The sequence below is a fragment of the Vombatus ursinus genome, unplaced genomic scaffold, assembly GCF_900497805.2.
Source record: "Vombatus ursinus unplaced genomic scaffold, bare-nosed wombat genome assembly UNPS02014813.1, whole genome shotgun sequence".
Taxonomy (NCBI): domain Eukaryota; kingdom Metazoa; phylum Chordata; class Mammalia; order Diprotodontia; family Vombatidae; genus Vombatus; species Vombatus ursinus.
The window spans coordinates 23,610,550-23,629,086 of record NW_020954591.1 but is presented as its reverse complement, the minus strand read 5'-3'; the positions used below and the strand labels follow the sequence as shown (position 1 = coordinate 23,629,086).

The following is an 18,537-nucleotide window of genomic DNA, read 5'->3' as shown; positions in this document are numbered from 1 at the left end:
AATTGTGCCCCCCATCCTCGCCCAGTGCCACCTATCTTTTTTTTTAATTCCCAAGATTTTGACATGTAATCTTTAATTTTCCAAAAGGAAAGTGTATTATTGCATTGAATATTATGCATACCTCTGATGAACAGTCCATTTAAACAAGTAAGCTCTCAATCCACAGAAATGTGTAAGCTTCAGCTCTAGTATACATTACCTTTTTCAATGTATTACATGGCCACCTGTTTTTTTCCATTCTTATTCACATGCTGCTAGAGTAAGTCTACTACTAATTTTTATCTAATCTCAACTGGGTCCTAGCTGCAGCAAGGCAAATCTTGTATTCTACCCTACTTGGCTCCCCAAGGTAGTTGTTACAATTCCCTTATCTTCTCAAGCTTCCCTCAGAAAACTTCACCTCATACTTTACTGAAAAAATAGAGGTCAATCACTATAACCTTCTTCTTTTTTTCATATTCTATATCTAAAAGCCCCCTAATCATCCTCCATTTTCTCTCCCCCCACCAACTCCCAGTCTTTTATTCCGGTCTATGACGGAGAAGTAGCATTTCTCCTATCCACAGCTGACCCCTCTAACTGTGCCCTTGATCTCATCCTCTTCCATCTTCTCCTCTAGGATATTGCCTTTAGAATTACTGCCATCACAATTCTACTTCACTAAGTTTCAATCTCTACCTACCTACTGACTCCTTCCCTGATACAAATCATGCCCAAGATTCCCCCACTTGAAAAACAAACAAGGAAAAAAAAAAACCAAAAACAAACCTTTTCACTTCACACCATGAGCTCAAGCTATTGGCCTGTATCTCTCCTCACTTTCATAGCCAAACTCCTAGAAAAAGCTGTCTACACTCACCTCCTCTCACTCGCTTCTCACTTTCTGGTCTGGCTTCTAACCTCAAAACTGAACTGAAATTGCTCTCTCCAAAATTACAAATGATCTCTTAATTGCCAAAAAGCCTTATCCTTTTTGACCTCTCTGCGATATATGAAACTGCTGACTGCCCCTTCCTCCTGAACACTCTCTCCATCCTAGATTTTTATGAAACAGCTTTCTCCAGAGTCTCCAACCTCCTGTCTTAGTCATCTCAGTCTCCTCTGTTGGATAATTATTCATGTCTTATCCTCTATGTGTGATTGTATCTCAGAACTCAATCCTTGGCTCTCTTGTCTTTTCCATATTTTTTCTTGATGATGTTATTAATGGGTAACTAATGGATTCAACTATTACCTCTATATAGATAACTCATATTTACATATGCAGCCTTAGTCTCTCTCTTGAGAGTCAGGCCTACATCACCAATTGCTTATTGGGCATCTCCAACTGAATGTCTCATAAGCATTTCACATGTCCAAAGAGAACTCATTTTTTCCCTTAAACTCTCCCTTATCATTTCAATCATTTAGGTTTGTAACCTCAAAGTCACCAATGACTCTTACCTCTCCCTACAATGAGTTGCAGAGTGCTGTCAATCATACCTTCACATCCATCCTCTTATCTCCACTCATAAGGCTGACTCACTAGTTCAGATCCTCATTATTTCTTGCCTGGACTATTACAATGGCCTCCTCATTGTTCTCTAACTTCTCTAATCCATTCCTCACACAGTTCCTAAATTGATTTTCCTAAAGCAAAGGTCTGATTATGTCACTCCACAGTCCATGAAGCTCCACTGGCCTTCTATTGCCTCCAACATAAGCAAAAAAATATTCCTCTAGTATTTAAAACCCCCTGAAATTGACTGCAGCCCCGCCTTTTCAGGCTTAATACACATCAATCTCCTTCACAGACTCTGAGTTCTAGACAAGATAGCTCACTTGCCACTCATCATATGTGTGCACCTCTATCTTTGCACCTTTCCCAGACTCCTCCTAAGCAGAAAGGGACTTTGAGATCATCTAGACCAGAAGTGTCAAACACGAGCCCTGTGGGGAGTACGTATCCCACAACACTCCCAAGTGTGGCCCAAATCAGGTTAAAATGTAACTGTGAAATATTTAACAAAATAAATAATAAATAAACAAATAAATTAAAACAATAAAACATAGGTAATATTACATTTTAAAATTAAGCAAATATGAGACCCAAAGGAATCCTTATGTATGGTTTAGTTGGCTCTGTTTCTATTTGAGTTTCACACCAATGTCCTGGTCTAATTCCTTCTTCCACAGACTAGAAAGCGTAAGTGAAGTGTCTAAGGTCACAAAGATAGTTACTCACAGGGATGGGATTAAGAACCAAACCTCCTCAAACTTAATTCAGTACCACTTCTACTACACTCCACTACCTCTCCAAGTTTTCTTTGATACAGCTACATTCTTGTGCAAATAACTTCATAATCTCAGTGGAACCATGACCAGAACCTAAGTTTCTGACTCCCAGGCTAATGCTTTATCTACTACATAATTCAATTATATGGGAGCTCAATAAATATTAACTGAATTGAACAGGTACTGAGCAAGTATGAAAGAATAATGATGTCATTAATTTTATTATTTTTATTCTTTCTGATGGGAAGGAAAGCTATTGAAAGTTTTTCAGGCCTGGAAATTTTTTGCTATTTTAGACAGCTAGTAGAACTAGTGGATAGAGTGCTAGGCCTGCAATCAGGAAGACCTGAGTTCAAATCCAGCCTCAGTTACGAGCTGTGTCACCCAAGACAAGTACCTGTTTGCCTCAGTTTCCTAAACTGCAAAATGGGGGTAATAATAGTATCTGCATCACAGGGTTGTTGTAAGAATCAAATAAGATAGTATTTGTAATAAGCATGTAGCACAGTGCCTGGCACACAGTAGAATCTATATAAATGCTCATTCCCCATTTCTGACAACTTTAGCTTAGTGTTTATTGTTATAAGGAATGTCTGCCAGATGTTTAAAAAAAATTTACCTTAAGAGAAAAGCAAAATTGTAATTTCTAAGAGGATTTTTAAAGCTTCACTAACAGCTATGATTCACAGAGAAATGTTCTCAATGCCTAAAACCTCCTTTTCCAAATGCTATCTTCTGATAAATGATTGGTAGTGTCTCTTATCAAGAATCCAGGAATAATACACACACACACACACACACACACACACACACACACACACACACACACACAGAGAACTGCAATCCACTAGCATGTTTCTGGCTTCCTCTTCAATCCCACACAGGAATTTTTCTAGGTCTAACAATCTCATATAGTAAAGATCAAAGTGTCAACAACATGTCATCCTCCTCTATCAGCATTCTGTTATCCATGCAGATTTGGGCTTGTTACTAGACATCACTACTAAAAACTTCAAGTGCTGCAGCAAACATAAACTCAGAAACCTGTAACACAGTACCATGATTATCCTTATTTAGGGAACTATAAAACTATTTAAAGGCAAAAAATGAAGAATCAGTTTTCCATGCCATTTTTCTTACACTACTCTTACCTAGGGTAATGACAGCATGGGCTCTTATCAGTGGAGGCATGACAGAGCCTCTGAACTGGGACAGTGGTTGAGAAGGTGGAAGATTACAGTTATCTTGAGATGAAGGCACTGAGGAGGGGGAAGAAAACCAAAGATTCACATATATTTTTATGTTAACAGTGCCTTTTGGCGGTGGTGCATTATGTTGAATTAACCTAAGTTCATGTGCCTTACATTGTTCCTCATCAACAGAAGCCAGAATAGACTGAATCAGAAGGAAGACTCGTTTTCCCACTTTGGATGGACACAGCTGAGCCACCTCTCCTAAGGTAAAGATATGTCTCACCTACAGAGAGAAGTGGTTTTGCAGACAAACAGGGAAAGAAAAGAATTAATTCCATAGCTGAAGTATCATTTTTTAAGGATAAAGTCAGCGGCAACTGCTTTGGATAAAATAAACCAAAAAACAGAATGATGCAAATTACGATTATTGTTAGTTAATAATATTTTCTTCCTTTGTACCCTGAAGCATCAAGTTGTTAGGGATTTAGAAATGTTTTAGGATAACTTACCTAATTAAAAACAAAATTGGGAAAGAAAAAAAAAACCTTAAAAGTTACCATCCTTCTTAATGGAACAAAAGAAACCTGAAGTCCTTATTAAGGAGCCATGCAGTTTAAAATTTTAAATACAGTTTTGGTTGAAATATATGACAATGATAATAAGAATTTCCATCTAATAAAATCCAATTGCTGCACACAGGAAAAATCCTTTTCATATTTATCTTGACTATGTCATAGGTGTTAGTGACAGATTTAACTTAATACATCAGTTTAATCAGATTAGTCAGAAAGAGTGGACATTAGGGAAAATTACTTTTTTAAAAAAAATATTAAATAGAAAAACAATTTTTAAATTGACCATTAAAAACGAAGGAGAAAAGAAAGAGTAGGTGCTTACCAACAAGTCTTCTTCCATATTTACTGTTCCACCTTCTTCAAGAACAACTTTAGAAATGTAGTTCTCACATGTGGAGAGGATATCAACACACACCTGGTTCAGTAATTCCTATGCCAAGGTAAATATAGGATATATTCAATATTTATTAGGTACCTAATATGTGCAAGGTATGATTCCAGGTACCACAGATATAGAGACAAAAATGAAAAATAATCCCTGCCTTCAAAGACTATCCTATAGTATCCTAGAGTATCCTATACTCTAACCTATGCAATAGATATAACTATCTGAAACAATAAATTCTATTGTCTTCAAAAGTGATTAAAAAAACAAACAAACAAGCAACATGCTTCTGTATCTTTTCTTTGCTATCACACTACAGAATTTCTCAGGCAAAAACCTGCCAAGGACAAAGACATACTTTTATTCAGTAATCTGGCTGTGAGGATTGGCTAAGTGACATTTATAAGAAATAGTCTATATTTGAACAGTTACTCTCCTCTCGACTTCCACGCTTTAGTACAAGGTCAACAGACATATATGTAGAAAGAGGCTAGTGCTCTAAATTAGAATAAAGCCATTATAAGAAAAAGAATAGAGCTACTTCTTTGCCACTTACTTACCGAAGACAAATGTTTAATCCATTTGTCTTGACTGTTATAGACTTCAAGGGGAAGCATGCTCCTTCCCCTTGAAGCCTGTAATGGTCCGGACAAATGGTTCAATGAAAAGAGAGCTGAATTTGGAGTCAAAGGATCTGCCTCTGAGTCCCAGTTCTGTTATGTCCTGTGGGACCACGGGCAAATCTCATGGCTTCTCTGGGACATCTGTAATTGAGGGGATTCGCTGAGATGGCCGCTAAGGTCTCCCGGCCAGTATTAGAGTTATGATCCTGTGATCTTTTGTATTCCTCCATCTCCACCCCATACCATCAACTCTATATGCCAGAAGGAAATAAATCACACAAATGTCTTTTGTAATTCATCCTATTTCTCACCAATATTATGATCAAAATGTTCTCCTTTAGTTTAACACAAATACTTTTAAAATTATTTGAAAATTATTTTAACATTGTCATTTAGTTGTTCAGTCATGTCTGACTCTTTGTGACCCCATGGACCATAACGTCCAGAGGATTTTCTTTTTTTTTTTTTAAATTTTAATTAATTAATATAGTTTTAGTTTTCAACAATCACTTCCATAAGCTTTTGAGTTTTAAATTTTCTCCCTCTCCTTCCCTGCCTCCCTCCCCAAGATGGCGTGCAATCTGATATAGGCTATACATATACATTCCGATTAAACATATTTTCACATTAGTCATGCTGTAAAGAAGAATTTGAACCAATAGAAGGAACCACATGAAAGAAGAAACAAAACAAAACAGGAAAAAAAAAAAGAGAAAATAGTATGCTTTGATCTGCATTAAAAATCCATAATTCTTTCTCTGGATATGGATAGCATTTTCCATCATAAGACTTTCAGAGATGTCTTAGATCCGTGCATTGCTGAGAAAAGCTAAGTCTATCAAAGTTAGCCATCATACAACGTGACTGTTACTGTGTACAACGTTCTCCTGGTTTTGCTCACTTCACTCAGCATCTGTCAGGGGGTTTTCTTGGCAGAGATACTGGAGTGATTTGCCAATTCCTTCACAAACTCATTTTACAGATGAGGAAACTGAGGCAAACAGGGTTAAATGACTTGCCTAGCGTCGCACAGCTAGAAAGTGTTTGAGGCTAGATTTGAACTCAAATCTTCCGGACTCCAGGATATCCACTGAGCCATCTAGCTGCCTCTTCAATGTTGTTACTTGCCTACAAAATGTTACCATTAACTTGTATGACCTGACTCATAATATCAATTAGGAACTTAAGGCTTTCTGAAATCCATGCTTCCACTCTCCCTTTAAGATAAGGTAAAAGTTAGCTATATTAGATCTCTTCTCAATACAAGGACTGGGATCAAATATTCTAGGTCAACCTACCATTCTTCTTTCTATTTCACTCAATACATGCCAACTATTTTTTGCCATTTGATTAAGAAAATGTTCCTCATCTAAAATTTCTTTTAAATATTTCTTGAACTGTTCTAAACAAAGGTGCTGGAGAAAACCAAACTAAAAACAACAGAAGAAATAGAAGAAAATACCAGCTAAAATTTATGTAGGAAATAACTCAGTACTTTCAACTAATTAGATTTCAAACTGTGTTATGTGTGAAACAGCAGTTATAATGTATTGATTACATGTTACTACAACTATATAATGGACCGTCTCCAAAGAACAGATAAATAAATATAGCTCACAGTTATAAAACTGGAAGTGTTAACTGACATTCTATATAGATTTAGGAGGACAGAATCTTTGGGGTAGAAGGAGCTTTGAAGACCATCTTGTCCATATGTTACCTGATACAGAATCCCCATTAAAATATCCTTCAGAGAAAGTCACCCAGACTCCACTGATGGCAAACTCACTATACTTCCCATTCCATTTTTGGATAGTTCTAAAAATTTGGAAAGTTTTCCAAATACTGTCAAAATCTCCACCATCTCCCAGCCCTAGTTGTTACCCTCCAAAAACCAAGTAGGCCAAAATGAATCCTTCTTCCACAAAACTCTCTTTTAAATATTTCACATCATTACAGAATCTTTGTATTAGTAGAAACCTCTGAAGTCATATAGTATTACCCATAACTGAACAGCAAGACAGTAACCATCTCTTCCCTGCCAAATCTTCTTTTCTCTAGGTTAAACCTCCTCAATCTGTTTTTTTTAAATGCTTTATGATTATTGAGGGGATGTCTATCAAATGAGGAACAGCTGAACAAGTTGTGGTATATGATTGTAATGGAAAACTATTGTGCTATAAAAATGATGAGCTGGACAATTTCAGAAAAACCTGGAAAGACTTATACAAACAGATGCAAAGTGAAGTGACCAGAAGCAAGAAAACATTGTACACAATAACAGCAATACTGTATGATGATCAACTGTGAATGACTGAGCTACTCTTAGCAATACAATGACCCAATACAATTCTGAAGGATTTATGATGAAAAATGCTATGCATCTCCAGAGAAAGAACTGATGGAATCTGAATGCAGATCGATGTATGCTTTTTTTTTAACTTTCTTCATTTTTCTTGTTTTTTTTTGTCTGTGTTTTCCTTTACAACATGACAAATATGGAAATGTTTTGCATGACTGAACATGTATAACCTATATAAAATTTCATGTCTTCTCAATGAGGGGGGAGGTGAAAGATGGAGGGATAGAATTTGGAACTAAAAATTCTAAAAAATGAATGTTAAAAATTGTTTTTACATATAATTGGGGAAAATAAATTAAAGGAAGATTAAAAAAAACCACAAAACTTCCCAATTTGTTTTCACCTGAAATGCTAACAGGTGGGCGGAGCCAAGATGGCAGAGTAAAAGCAGTGACTTGCTTGAGCTCTCCCCCAAACCCCTCCAAATACCTGTAAAAAATGGCTCAAAACAAATTCTAGAGCAGCAGAACCCACAAAAAGACAGAGTGAAACAAATATCCAGCCCAAGACAACTTGGATGGTTGATTAGAAAGGTCTATCATGCCAGGCTGGGAGAGAAACGCAGTTCAGCACGGGCAAACAGGCAAAACAGGCCTCAGAGGACTGAATCACAGGCAGCTGTGACACTTTCCAGACCTCTCAACCCACAAACACCAAAGACAACTTAGAAGGTCAGTGAGAAAAGTCTGTGACTATGGTGAGAGAGAAGCTCAGTCCAGCTCTAGTCCCATTTTAGCCCCAGAGTGGCGGCTGCTTCTGGAGCTTCCGGCCCACAGACTGAGGGGGAATTGAGTGGCTGATCAGAGGGGGATTGCAGGGATCTTTTTGCTAGTGCTGAGTCAGGATTCTCTTGCTTTGCTTGTGCTTGGATCTGGGTCACAGTTCTGGGTGTCGGGCCTGATGTGAAGAAGAGCGCTGGCGTGGGGGAGCTTGTGCCTTGGTGGAGAGGGAATCCTCCTCAGAGTTCCAAAGCAGAAAACAGTGCTTGTGGTCACTCACAGACTAGAGCACAGACCAGGAAAGAAGTAAATACCTCCCCATTGATCATACCACCCTGCAAGAACAGAAAACTTACAGGTCCCTGGAAGTATCTCTGAAAACAGCTGCACAAAACCCCTGAAGCTTCAGACAGTACATTCTCCACACTGGAAGCAGACCCCTACCTTAACAAATAGTCAAGTTTTAAACTGGCTGGGATCATGAGCAAACTGTTCAAAAAAAGTCAGACCACAGAATCTTTCTTTGCTGACAAAGAAGATCAAAATATACAACCAGAAGAAGATAACAAAGTCAAAGATCCTACATCCAAAGCCTCCACGAAAAATATGAATTGGTTCCAGGCTATGGAAGAGCTCAAAAAGAATTTTGTGATGTAAGAGAAGTAGAGGAAAAACTGTGAAGAGAAATGAGAGTGATGCAAGAAAATCATGAAAAACTAGTCAAAAGCTTGCTAAAGGAGACCCAAAAAAATACTGAAGAAAATAACACCTTAAAAAATAACCTAACCCAAATGGCAAAAGAGGTCCAAAAAGCCAATGAGAAGAAGAATGCTTTAAAAGGCAGAATTGGCCAAATAAATGAAATGCTAACAACATACTCCTCTTCCCTATTATATTTGTAAAACTGATTTTTTTCAACTCAAATTCTGGCCTTCAACATTTATCCATATTAAATTCCACCCTATTAGATTTAGCCCTTTGCTCCAGCCAACTGAAATCTTTAGATCCTCATTCTGCCATCCATTGTCTTAGGAATTTCTCACAGCTTTCTGTCCAGAAAATTTGATAAACATACCATCTGACCTGTTCATTGGAGATTTACAGAAACAGTTCACTCTCATTTTCCTATGGTAAGCTATTTCCTCTAACTGTCCTAGTGAAGGCTGTATAAATGAAAGTTTATGCTCTACCTCACTCACTGGCTTTCATTCAGTTTTTAGTTTTAATCATGATCTGCCCTATTCCCCACAATATTATTTGCCCCAGAAATATTAAATGCTGTGATCCTTTTTTGCCCAGAGCATGGATATGGTGAGAAGATCACAAATCTTGAGATGAAAGGGACCTGAGAGGCCACTAAGTCCAACCTCCTTGCTTTACTGATGAGGAAACTGAGGCCTAAGGATATTAAGTGACCTGCCCAAGGTCCTACAGGTAGTATCAGAGGTGGAATAATAACCTAAGTCCTCCAACTCCAGCATCAGTGCTCTTTCCTCTGTCTGTTTCCTCTCATGCTGCCTCCTAGGTAACAGAGGTCAAGAATAAAGTCCAAATAGACTACTAACGAAGGTAAAAGGAAGGTATGATTTCAAGCTGCTAAAGAAATGCAACAGGAACATGCAGAGATCAAATCACACAAGGTGATCTTAGAGGCTCAAGTCAAAGATATCTTAAGAGTACAATGGGACCTGTCACATCCTAGCCATCTCTTTAGACTGTACTATTTACCTCAAGAGGTTGTTTTTAGAAAAGTGCCTTACAAACCTGATAATGCTATAATAAATGTTATTTAACAATAATGTTAACAATATTATAAATAATAATATTATGACTGTTAAATATAGCTGAGACAAAAAGAAAGTAAGGATGGGAAAGGGTTATTTACAAGATTGTTGAAAGGAGGGCCTCCAACTCATCTTCATACCTCTCACAGTGCCTAGCACAGGGTCTTTTAGGAATGTGTTAAGTGAGAAAGTACATAAAGAAATTTGGTACTGTCAATCAGTCCATCTACTGAAGATACTGGAGGTACAAGAGACACATATAATTCACAAAACCTCACAGTTGAAAGGGGCCTGAAAGATCATCCAATCAATCAACAAGCATTTACTAAGGGCTTACTATGTGCCAGACACTGTGCGAGGTTCAGGGGGTACAAAGACAAAAATGAAACAGTCCTTGCCCTCGAGGAGTTTATATCCTATCAGGGGAGATGGTATGTATATATGTAAGTATGCACAAAATATCTCCCAAAAAACAATACAAGGTGATTTTGGGAGGGGCGGCACTAACAGCTATTGGAGGGAGAGTGTAGAATCAATAAAGATTTCATGTGGAATGTGAGCTTGATTTTGAGAGAAATAAGGAGCTCTCAGAGGCAGAGGTGTGAAGAGTGGACCTTCCAAGGACATTAGGTGGTCAATGGAAAGGCACAGAGACAAGAAATGGAATATCACTTGAGAAGAATGGCATTTACACCAATTTGACTGGACTGTGGATTAAGGGAATGAAAGCAATGTATAATCAGATTGGTGAAGCAGCTTGAGGTTAAAGTGGGAAGGACTTGAAATGTCAAACAGAAATGCTTAAATTTGATCCTAGAGATAGGAAGTCATTGAATTTTATTGATTAGGGAAGTGACACAATCAGATTTGTGCTTCAGAAGAATCACTTTAATTCACATAGGTGAATTAGAAAGGCCAGAAACTGTAGGCAAGCTAATCAATTAGGAGGTTCCTACAATAACCCAGGAGAGATATGATGGGAGCTTAGAATAGAGTGGGGATCGTGTGAGTAGAAAGTAGAAAGAAGAGGTCATATGGAAGAGATACTGTGGTGGTAGAAATTATAAAGATTTGGCAACTGAGTGGTTATGTGGAATGTGGAATGTGGGTGAAGGAAGAGTCAAAAGCCAGGAACCAGGTGACTGATAGGATATTAGTAACCTCAACAGAAATCTGAAAGTTCAGAAAAAAGGGGCAAATTTGGAAGGGAAAGATGAGTTGCTTAGGAAGCACTGGCACACCTTAATAAAAACACAGAAATAGGGGCAGTTAGATGGCACAGTGGATAGAGCACTGGCCCTGGATTCAGGAAGACCTGAGTTCAAATCCGGCCTCAGACACTTGACACTTACTAGCTGTGTGACCCTGGGCAAGTCACTTCACCCCATTGCCTCGCCAAGAAAAAGAAAACAAAAAAACCAAACAAACAAAAAAAAAGAAATATTTTCTAGAGTCAAAATGATCCTTTAGCCAAACAGGAAACATTGATTTACCAAAGTGGAGGTTCAAACATGACCTTACCTGTGTCTGCTCAGTTGTCTCTACAAATGCATGACAGAGTTTCTGCAAAACATCAACAGCTGAACTAATCACCCCTGGAGGCCACTGAAACTCTCTCAGCTTACATTTGATAACATCTGAAAAGGAGATCAAACCACTTGAAATTTTAGTTTGGAAAAATACAACTAGATTGAGAAGCCAAATCTTTTTCTCAGCAAGACTACAGACACACTTACCAGTCAGCTCCTCCTGGGTACTCCTAGGCAGGTGCTTTGCAATATGCCCAATCACACACAGAATATGTCCTGTAATGTCAGAACTGGTATTCTGTTGCCTAGAGGATGGTAAAAGACAAAACAGCTACATGAAACTGGACAAGGACACTGTTAAAAAGAACAGTATCATTCTTTCTGTTATTACTGATGCTAGAAGTAAGTCATATCTTAGGAAATTCTAAAGGGATTAATGTACTAGAAAATTGTGTTTTAAAGCATTAATTTTCACAATGGAATTTAAATAAAGTGTTCTGAATCTTAATATCTATGAAACAGCAAACTCCCTGTACTGGAGGAAGACAATGGCTTGGATTTGTTTTCAGCACCAATCAATAACTAAATTAAGAGCATACACACCCACTGATTCTCTCCCAGGATTCAATTATTTTGGTGTAATCCAGTTTAGGTGATGAGCAAGCAACCTTTGAAAGCAACATCCAGGCTGGTGCTGAGTGTTCCGTTTCACAATGGGATATCACATTATTTATAAAAGTAGATGAGAATTTATCTTTCTTAGACCACATGTGAAAAGCCTTATTTAAATAACGGCTGATAAAAAGAAGAGAAAGCATTATTAAATTTATAAATACCACACATATGCTCAGACTAGGAGTTAAAGGGTATCTCCAGCTGGATTAGGTTTTGGTAGCATACAAAATAACTGTACAAAAAGAGATAATGGCTAATGGCTTATAAAAGACCAAAAGAGATCCTTTCCAATTTCATTACACAAAATAAATTAGATTTCTTACCATATACTCATTCCAGTTTATTTACCCACACACAATCTAGCCAGGAAATTTTTGTCTCTAAAGCAAAACTTAAGAAAACAAAACTATCACTGCCTCCCTACCTCCTATATCCACACACAAATACACAAAAATCTACTACACAGTTTCCGCAGATTATCTCCCTACCCTACCCTACAAAAACAAAAACCAAAACAAAAAAAACAAAAAAAACCTCTCTCTTACAAAGATGCAGGACAGGTCACATAAGCCCAGGTCCAGCAAGCTTATGATCACAGAATAAAATCCCCCCCTTTTAAAAAATGATAAGTAAAAGAAAATGCTACTGATTGATTTAGTATCAAAGTACTGATGTTATGTCTGTCATTTTTAAACTACCTCTTCTTTTGCTCCTTCCCACAGCATTTTTTGGGGAAAAAAAAAGCAAAACAAGGTCAAATTAATCATAGGACAAACACCATATTGTACATTTGAGTGAAGAGGAATGTATAGTGCTAACTATAAATAAGCAATTAGTTGTTTTCTCATCCCCTGATTACTTGCTATCTGGGGTTGCTGGTAACATAAGAAACATACAATTAATACGGCTTTTCTCATTTTAAAAAATGGAAATTATTATAGTATGCAGAAAAGAGGCAACTATAATAAGACAAGCAATACACAATATAATGAGCATAAAATACATACACACATTTATAGTAGTAACACTACAAAAATAAGCTATTGTTTAAAATTATCCATAGATATCTCATGAAATTCAGAAAACTCACAACACTCTCTTGCCTGTCACTATAATAACAACATTACATAATTATCAAATCAAAGATTAAAGATGCACTAAAAAATATCCTCATCCCCATCCCCTTTGATGGTAGAAACTGAACCACAAAAGCTATTAACTTGTCCAAAATTAATATTTAAAACTTTGGAATTCCAATCCTGTTAACAGATGCTGTACTTCCTTGTGAAAAAGAAAGCTATTAAAAATTGCCTGAAATTATGTCATAATTTGACATATAATACAAAGATCTTTGATGTACTACTTCACTTTTGAGATCTCAAATTATGAACATACTTTCTCTATTGACCACTTCTTTATCTTCCACAATTTGACATCTACTGCTGCTCTCCCTTAGGTCCCAGTAAGTAAGTTATCCAATCCATTTTGACTTGACTCTATTCTGGAAGTCATCTTCAGCCAATAAATGTTGTCCTCATCAATATCCTAAAATCCTTCTGTGCATTAATTTTTTCTCAGCATGCTCAATGTCTAACTCTGAATCACTTACAACTTGGCTTTCTGAATTTCTACTACATAACAGCAGAGGTTTACTGCAGAAAGTAATGGAACCATATTGATCTGGACAAATTCATGTTAAATTCAACCAAGTCCTCCAAGCTATAATTGAGTTAGACCACTCCCCACAACTTTTCAAACATTCCCATCCTCCTCAAGTCTTCCAGCCCTTTAATGGTTGCCTACTGCTTTAAAAAGGGGTCCTTATTCCTCATGTTTGGTAGATGATCTTGTCCCCTACTTTACTGAAAGAATCAAGACCAGATTAGATTTTCTCACTTTATTCTTCATAACTTTAAAAAAATCTCTGTTTCTTCATCCATCCTCTCTCTGCTTTTAAGGTATCCTTCCACCTTCTTGGGGTTAAGCCCTCCAACCTGTGAGGCCATTGAACAATACCTCCATTTCCCCTAGAATCTCCTCCTATCAATTTTTCACTATTTCTACTATCTTCAACTTCTCCCTTTCTACTAGCTCCTCTCAATTTTCCTTCCAACACAAACAAGATATCCCTTCCATGAAAAAAAAACCTTGACTTGATTCTATTACCTTTCTACTTACCATCTGATTTCTCATCTTCCTTTCTCTGCCAAATCCCTGGAGTATGTAACCTACCCTTACTTCCTTTACTTCTCTTTTAAATAACTTCTATTTTATTTTACTTTTTATTAATTAATTTATTTTTAGTTTTCAACAATCACTTCCATAAGTTTTTGAGTTTTAAATTTTCTCTCCCTCCCTTTCCACCTCCTTCCCCAAAACGGCGTGCAATCTGATAAATATACATTTCGATTAAACATATTTTCACATTACTCATGTTGTAAAGAAGCATTAGAACCAATAGGTGGAACCATAAGAAAGAAGAAACAAAACAAAACAGAAGAAAAAAAGAGCAAATAGTATGTTTCAATCTGCACTCAAATTCCATAGTTCTTTCTTTGAATGTGGATAGCATTTTCCATCATAAGACTTTTGGAGATGTCTTAGATCTTTGCATTGCTGAGAAAAGCTAAGTCTATCAAAGTTAGTCATCGCACAGGCTACTACTGTGTATAACGTTCTCCTGGTTCTGCTCGCTTCACTCAGCATCAGTCCACACAAGTCTTTCCAGGTTTTTCTGAAGCCTGTTTGCTCATCATTTCTCATAGCACAATAGTATTTCATTACATTTTATTTTACTTTTTAAAAATTTAACTAGACGGCCTCAGACACATAACACTTACCAGTTGTGTGACTGTAGGCAAGAATTTTAACCCCACCCCCCTTCCCAAAAAAAAAAAAAAAAAAAAAAATTAACTAGAATGTATTCTCTTTCCCTCCCACTCTCTGCTCAGTTCTTTACTTTTTCACTATCTACCCTCACCTTAACCTCTTGTAATCTGGATTCCTCCTTAACCACCCTGCTGAAAACATACTATAAAAGGTTCTCCTTGTCACCAAATCTAATTACTTTTACATCTCCATCATCCTTGAGTTCTCTGTAGCATCTGACACTATTTCATCATTCATACACACACACACACCCCTTTTTTTTACTGACGCTTATCCCCCTTGGTTTTTGTAACAAAACACTTCAAAGGTTTTCTCCCTGATGAGTCTTTTTCTCTGTTTTGCTGGTCCCTCTTCCTTCTCTTGTGCCCCAAATGAAGCTTCTAATCCAATCAAACTGTCTATTTGTTTTCTCTACCTCTTTGGAGATCATAAACACAATAAGCTTCCTTGACTGCCTCCATCCCAGTGCTCAAGCTGTTTCCCAAGCCTAGAATCCCTTGCCCCATCCTATCTCTACCTAATACAATCCTACTTCCCTATTCTTCTAAGTCAGTATCAAATGCTACCTCTTTTGTGAAGTCACACTGATCACCCCAGCTGAAAGTGATACAGCATTCTCCTAAAATCCTATAGCATGTATTATATTTCTTTGTGTTCCCACAGCATCTTTTTTTTTTTTTTTAAGAAAATTGGGGTTAAGTGACTTGCCCAGGGTCACACAGCTAGTAAGTGTCAAGTGTTTGGTCTGAGGCCGGATTTGAATTCAGGTATTCCTGACTTCGGGGCTGGTGCTCTATCTACTGCATCACCTAGCTGCCCCTTCCCACAGTATCTTTTACCTGTACTTTGCACATAGTGGGTACATCATAAATAATGACTAAATGCTGACATCGACAGCTGTGGAAATGTCCTGGCACCAAGCACAGTTAAGTTCACAGCACCCACTGTGTGCCTACAACTGTAAGGATATGCTTTAGAGAAGACATGATTCCTGGTATCATGAAGCTCATTGGGGGCCAAAACATAAAGCCACGTCTACAATGTCTAATATTATACAACAGACACATCAGAGCCACAAAAAAGAGTATAAAATATAAAATCAAAGAGAAAAAAGTTAGTTATGACAAAGGGCAACCAGGAAAAGCTTGTTTTTTGGAGGAAATGACATTTGCACAGTCAGATTCTAATCCTAGAGCTCAGAGGCTGAGGAAGCCAAGCAGAGGCAAGACAGAGAAAGAGAAGCAGGAAAGTTCAAGGGATGTAGCAGGGTAGGGAACACTTCACTCCGATGGCAGCAGCTTACAGTTCAGGGAAGGAAGTGACAGGGCTAAGGCCAGTATGGCACGACAGTACAGACTCAGGACAATCTGAATTCTGGTAATGAAGGAGTACATAAGGATAACGTCAGTGAATACACACAGAAGATACATGTGAAAGAAGTTACAGAGGTGGAATTGATGGGTTTTAATAAATGATCAAAGGGTGTGAGGGAGGAAAAAAAAAGGTTAATGCCAAGGCCCTAAACTGGAGAGATTAGGTTGAATGGCAGTATCCCTGAGGGAAACATTGAGATACGGAGTAGATCTGGGGGAGAGACAATAAACTTGCTTTTGAACACGTAGAGTCTGGAGTATAAACAGAACATTGAAGTGAAGATTTCTTGTAGGCCTTAGGAAAGTACATCAGGAACATGAAAAAGATTAAATAGATTATAGAATTAGAAATTACTTGCTCAGAGATATTAGCTGAAGCCATGGCAGGGCACAAGAATGCTAAGGTAAAGTGTCTAGGACGGATATTTGGAAGATGCACACATTAATGGGTTGTGAAGAAGGTAAAAAGCCAATAAAGGAGGAGAAGAAGCAAAGGGGAGAAGCATCAGTGAAACATGGTATCTCTGAGGCTTCAATGCTAAAGTCTATAAAGTTCCTGGCAATAAAATGAAGACCTCTCAGGCAAAAGTAGCATCTTTATCACTACTGACTCTCAAAGGCAAGACTTTCCAAAGAAAAAGGAAAACTGAAGAAGGAAGTATGATGGTTAAGAAGTTGGTGCATGACAATGGGATTTAGATTTATGGACCAAGCTGAAAATTTAAATAACCATATGCTTCATACCCTCCTCACCACTCTGGATTATTAAGAAGCCTTGCAATTGATCTCCCTGTCAAGGGACTCTCCCCTTTCCAATCTACTCTCCACACAGATGTCAAATTGATATTCCTGATGCGTGGAGTCTAAGCATGTCACTCCCTGCTGAAGAAAACTCGAGACAGCCTGTAGGATAAAAAACACACTCTTCTATTTGACAATTAAATACCTTCTCAATCTGACTCCAACCTATCTTTTTTTTGTTCTAATTTTTCTTTCTTAATGTGAACTTAATCATTGATAAACATAAACGTCAACAATGTGCAAAAAAGGAGAAAAAAGAGCATTAACTGCACATGAAATGATACTGTGCTTTAAGAAATTACATACATGATGAATACAGAGAAGAATGGGAAGACTTAAATTAACTGATACAAAGTAAAGGGTTTTGTGAGCTCTTTTCATCTCCTTGTGACAATTAATATACTTCTGTATGAAATTATTATAATGGCCATCAATGCTATTTCTATTCTTCAGTTTCCATTTTTTTATTTTGAATTACTTGTATAAATAATTCAGGAGGAAACTGTTTTAAGTGCATGTCATATTATTTTCTGATCATTCTTTTTTTCTTTAATTCAGATCTTAGCGATGACAAGTCAATGGTATGACAGTTGTAAACTGAGAGCTGATTCAGAGAAAACTTTCGCACCAATAACAAGTCTTTTCCTGTCCATTCAAATATAATCTGTCATTCTTTACAATGTTACTGGTGTTCAGCATGTCCAGAGACTAAAATCTTTCTTTTTCCTTAAGTAAATGTTCATCATATAGAGGTGTAAGATTTCTATTTAATCCACAAATTTAGGACCTCCATCATTTCTCTTCTTTCTTTAAATATTTTTAAAAATTCTGGACTTAAACTTGTCCTCCAAAAAGGGCATCTCCAAACATACAGAAGAAAAGAAAGAGGATTCTATATGAACCAGCGAATCCGCGTTTCAAAACATTTTCTTTTGTGAAAATAAATAATTCTACTTGTTACTTTGAATACTGTCCTACTTGTCTTGCTTCCTTCTGAATCCTGTTCTCCTCTGTGAATTTAAAAAATTGTTTCAATGGCCCTCTTTTTTGGGAATCACTATTGCTAAACCTGACTCCCTCTCAATTCCTAGCCCCAATTAAAAACAAAGAGAATATAGACAAACAAAAAAAAACCCTCTTGCAAAAAATTTACAAAAGCAAGAAAAATCAATCCACAGAGTATCCATGTCCAAAAATATAGTATCTAAGCTTTTTTAAAAAAATCATGATATTTCAGAAATACAAAGATTCTTAAATTATGTCTCCTAGACTTTTTTCTAGTCAGGTACTTTTGATCTCAAATACCTTACTTTTTTTCTATTTATTTCAATTTTTAAAATTTTGTAACAATATTT

At 37.1% G+C, this 18,537-nt stretch overlaps 1 protein-coding gene across 3 annotated transcripts in view; it reads right to left on the bottom strand.

The window, feature by feature from the left end:
- Positions 1–18,537, bottom strand: part of NCAPD3 (non-SMC condensin II complex subunit D3) — a 108,052-nt gene that overhangs the window by 49,790 nt on the left and 39,725 nt on the right. For 2 of the 3 annotated variants that reach the window (XM_027877637.1, XM_027877636.1), the window contains exons 17-22: positions 12,048–12,239; positions 11,652–11,749; positions 11,437–11,552; positions 4,365–4,472; positions 3,639–3,750; positions 3,426–3,533 (exon numbers count right to left, since the gene is read on the bottom strand). In XM_027877637.1, coding sequence (XP_027733438.1) covers positions 3,426–3,533; positions 3,639–3,750; positions 4,365–4,472; positions 11,437–11,552; positions 11,652–11,749; positions 12,048–12,239 — 734 coding nt within the window. The remainder of the gene's footprint in view (positions 1–3,425; positions 3,534–3,638; positions 3,751–4,364; positions 4,473–11,436; positions 11,553–11,651; positions 11,750–12,047; positions 12,240–18,537) is intronic. The other variant, XM_027877638.1, reaches the window with a different exon arrangement.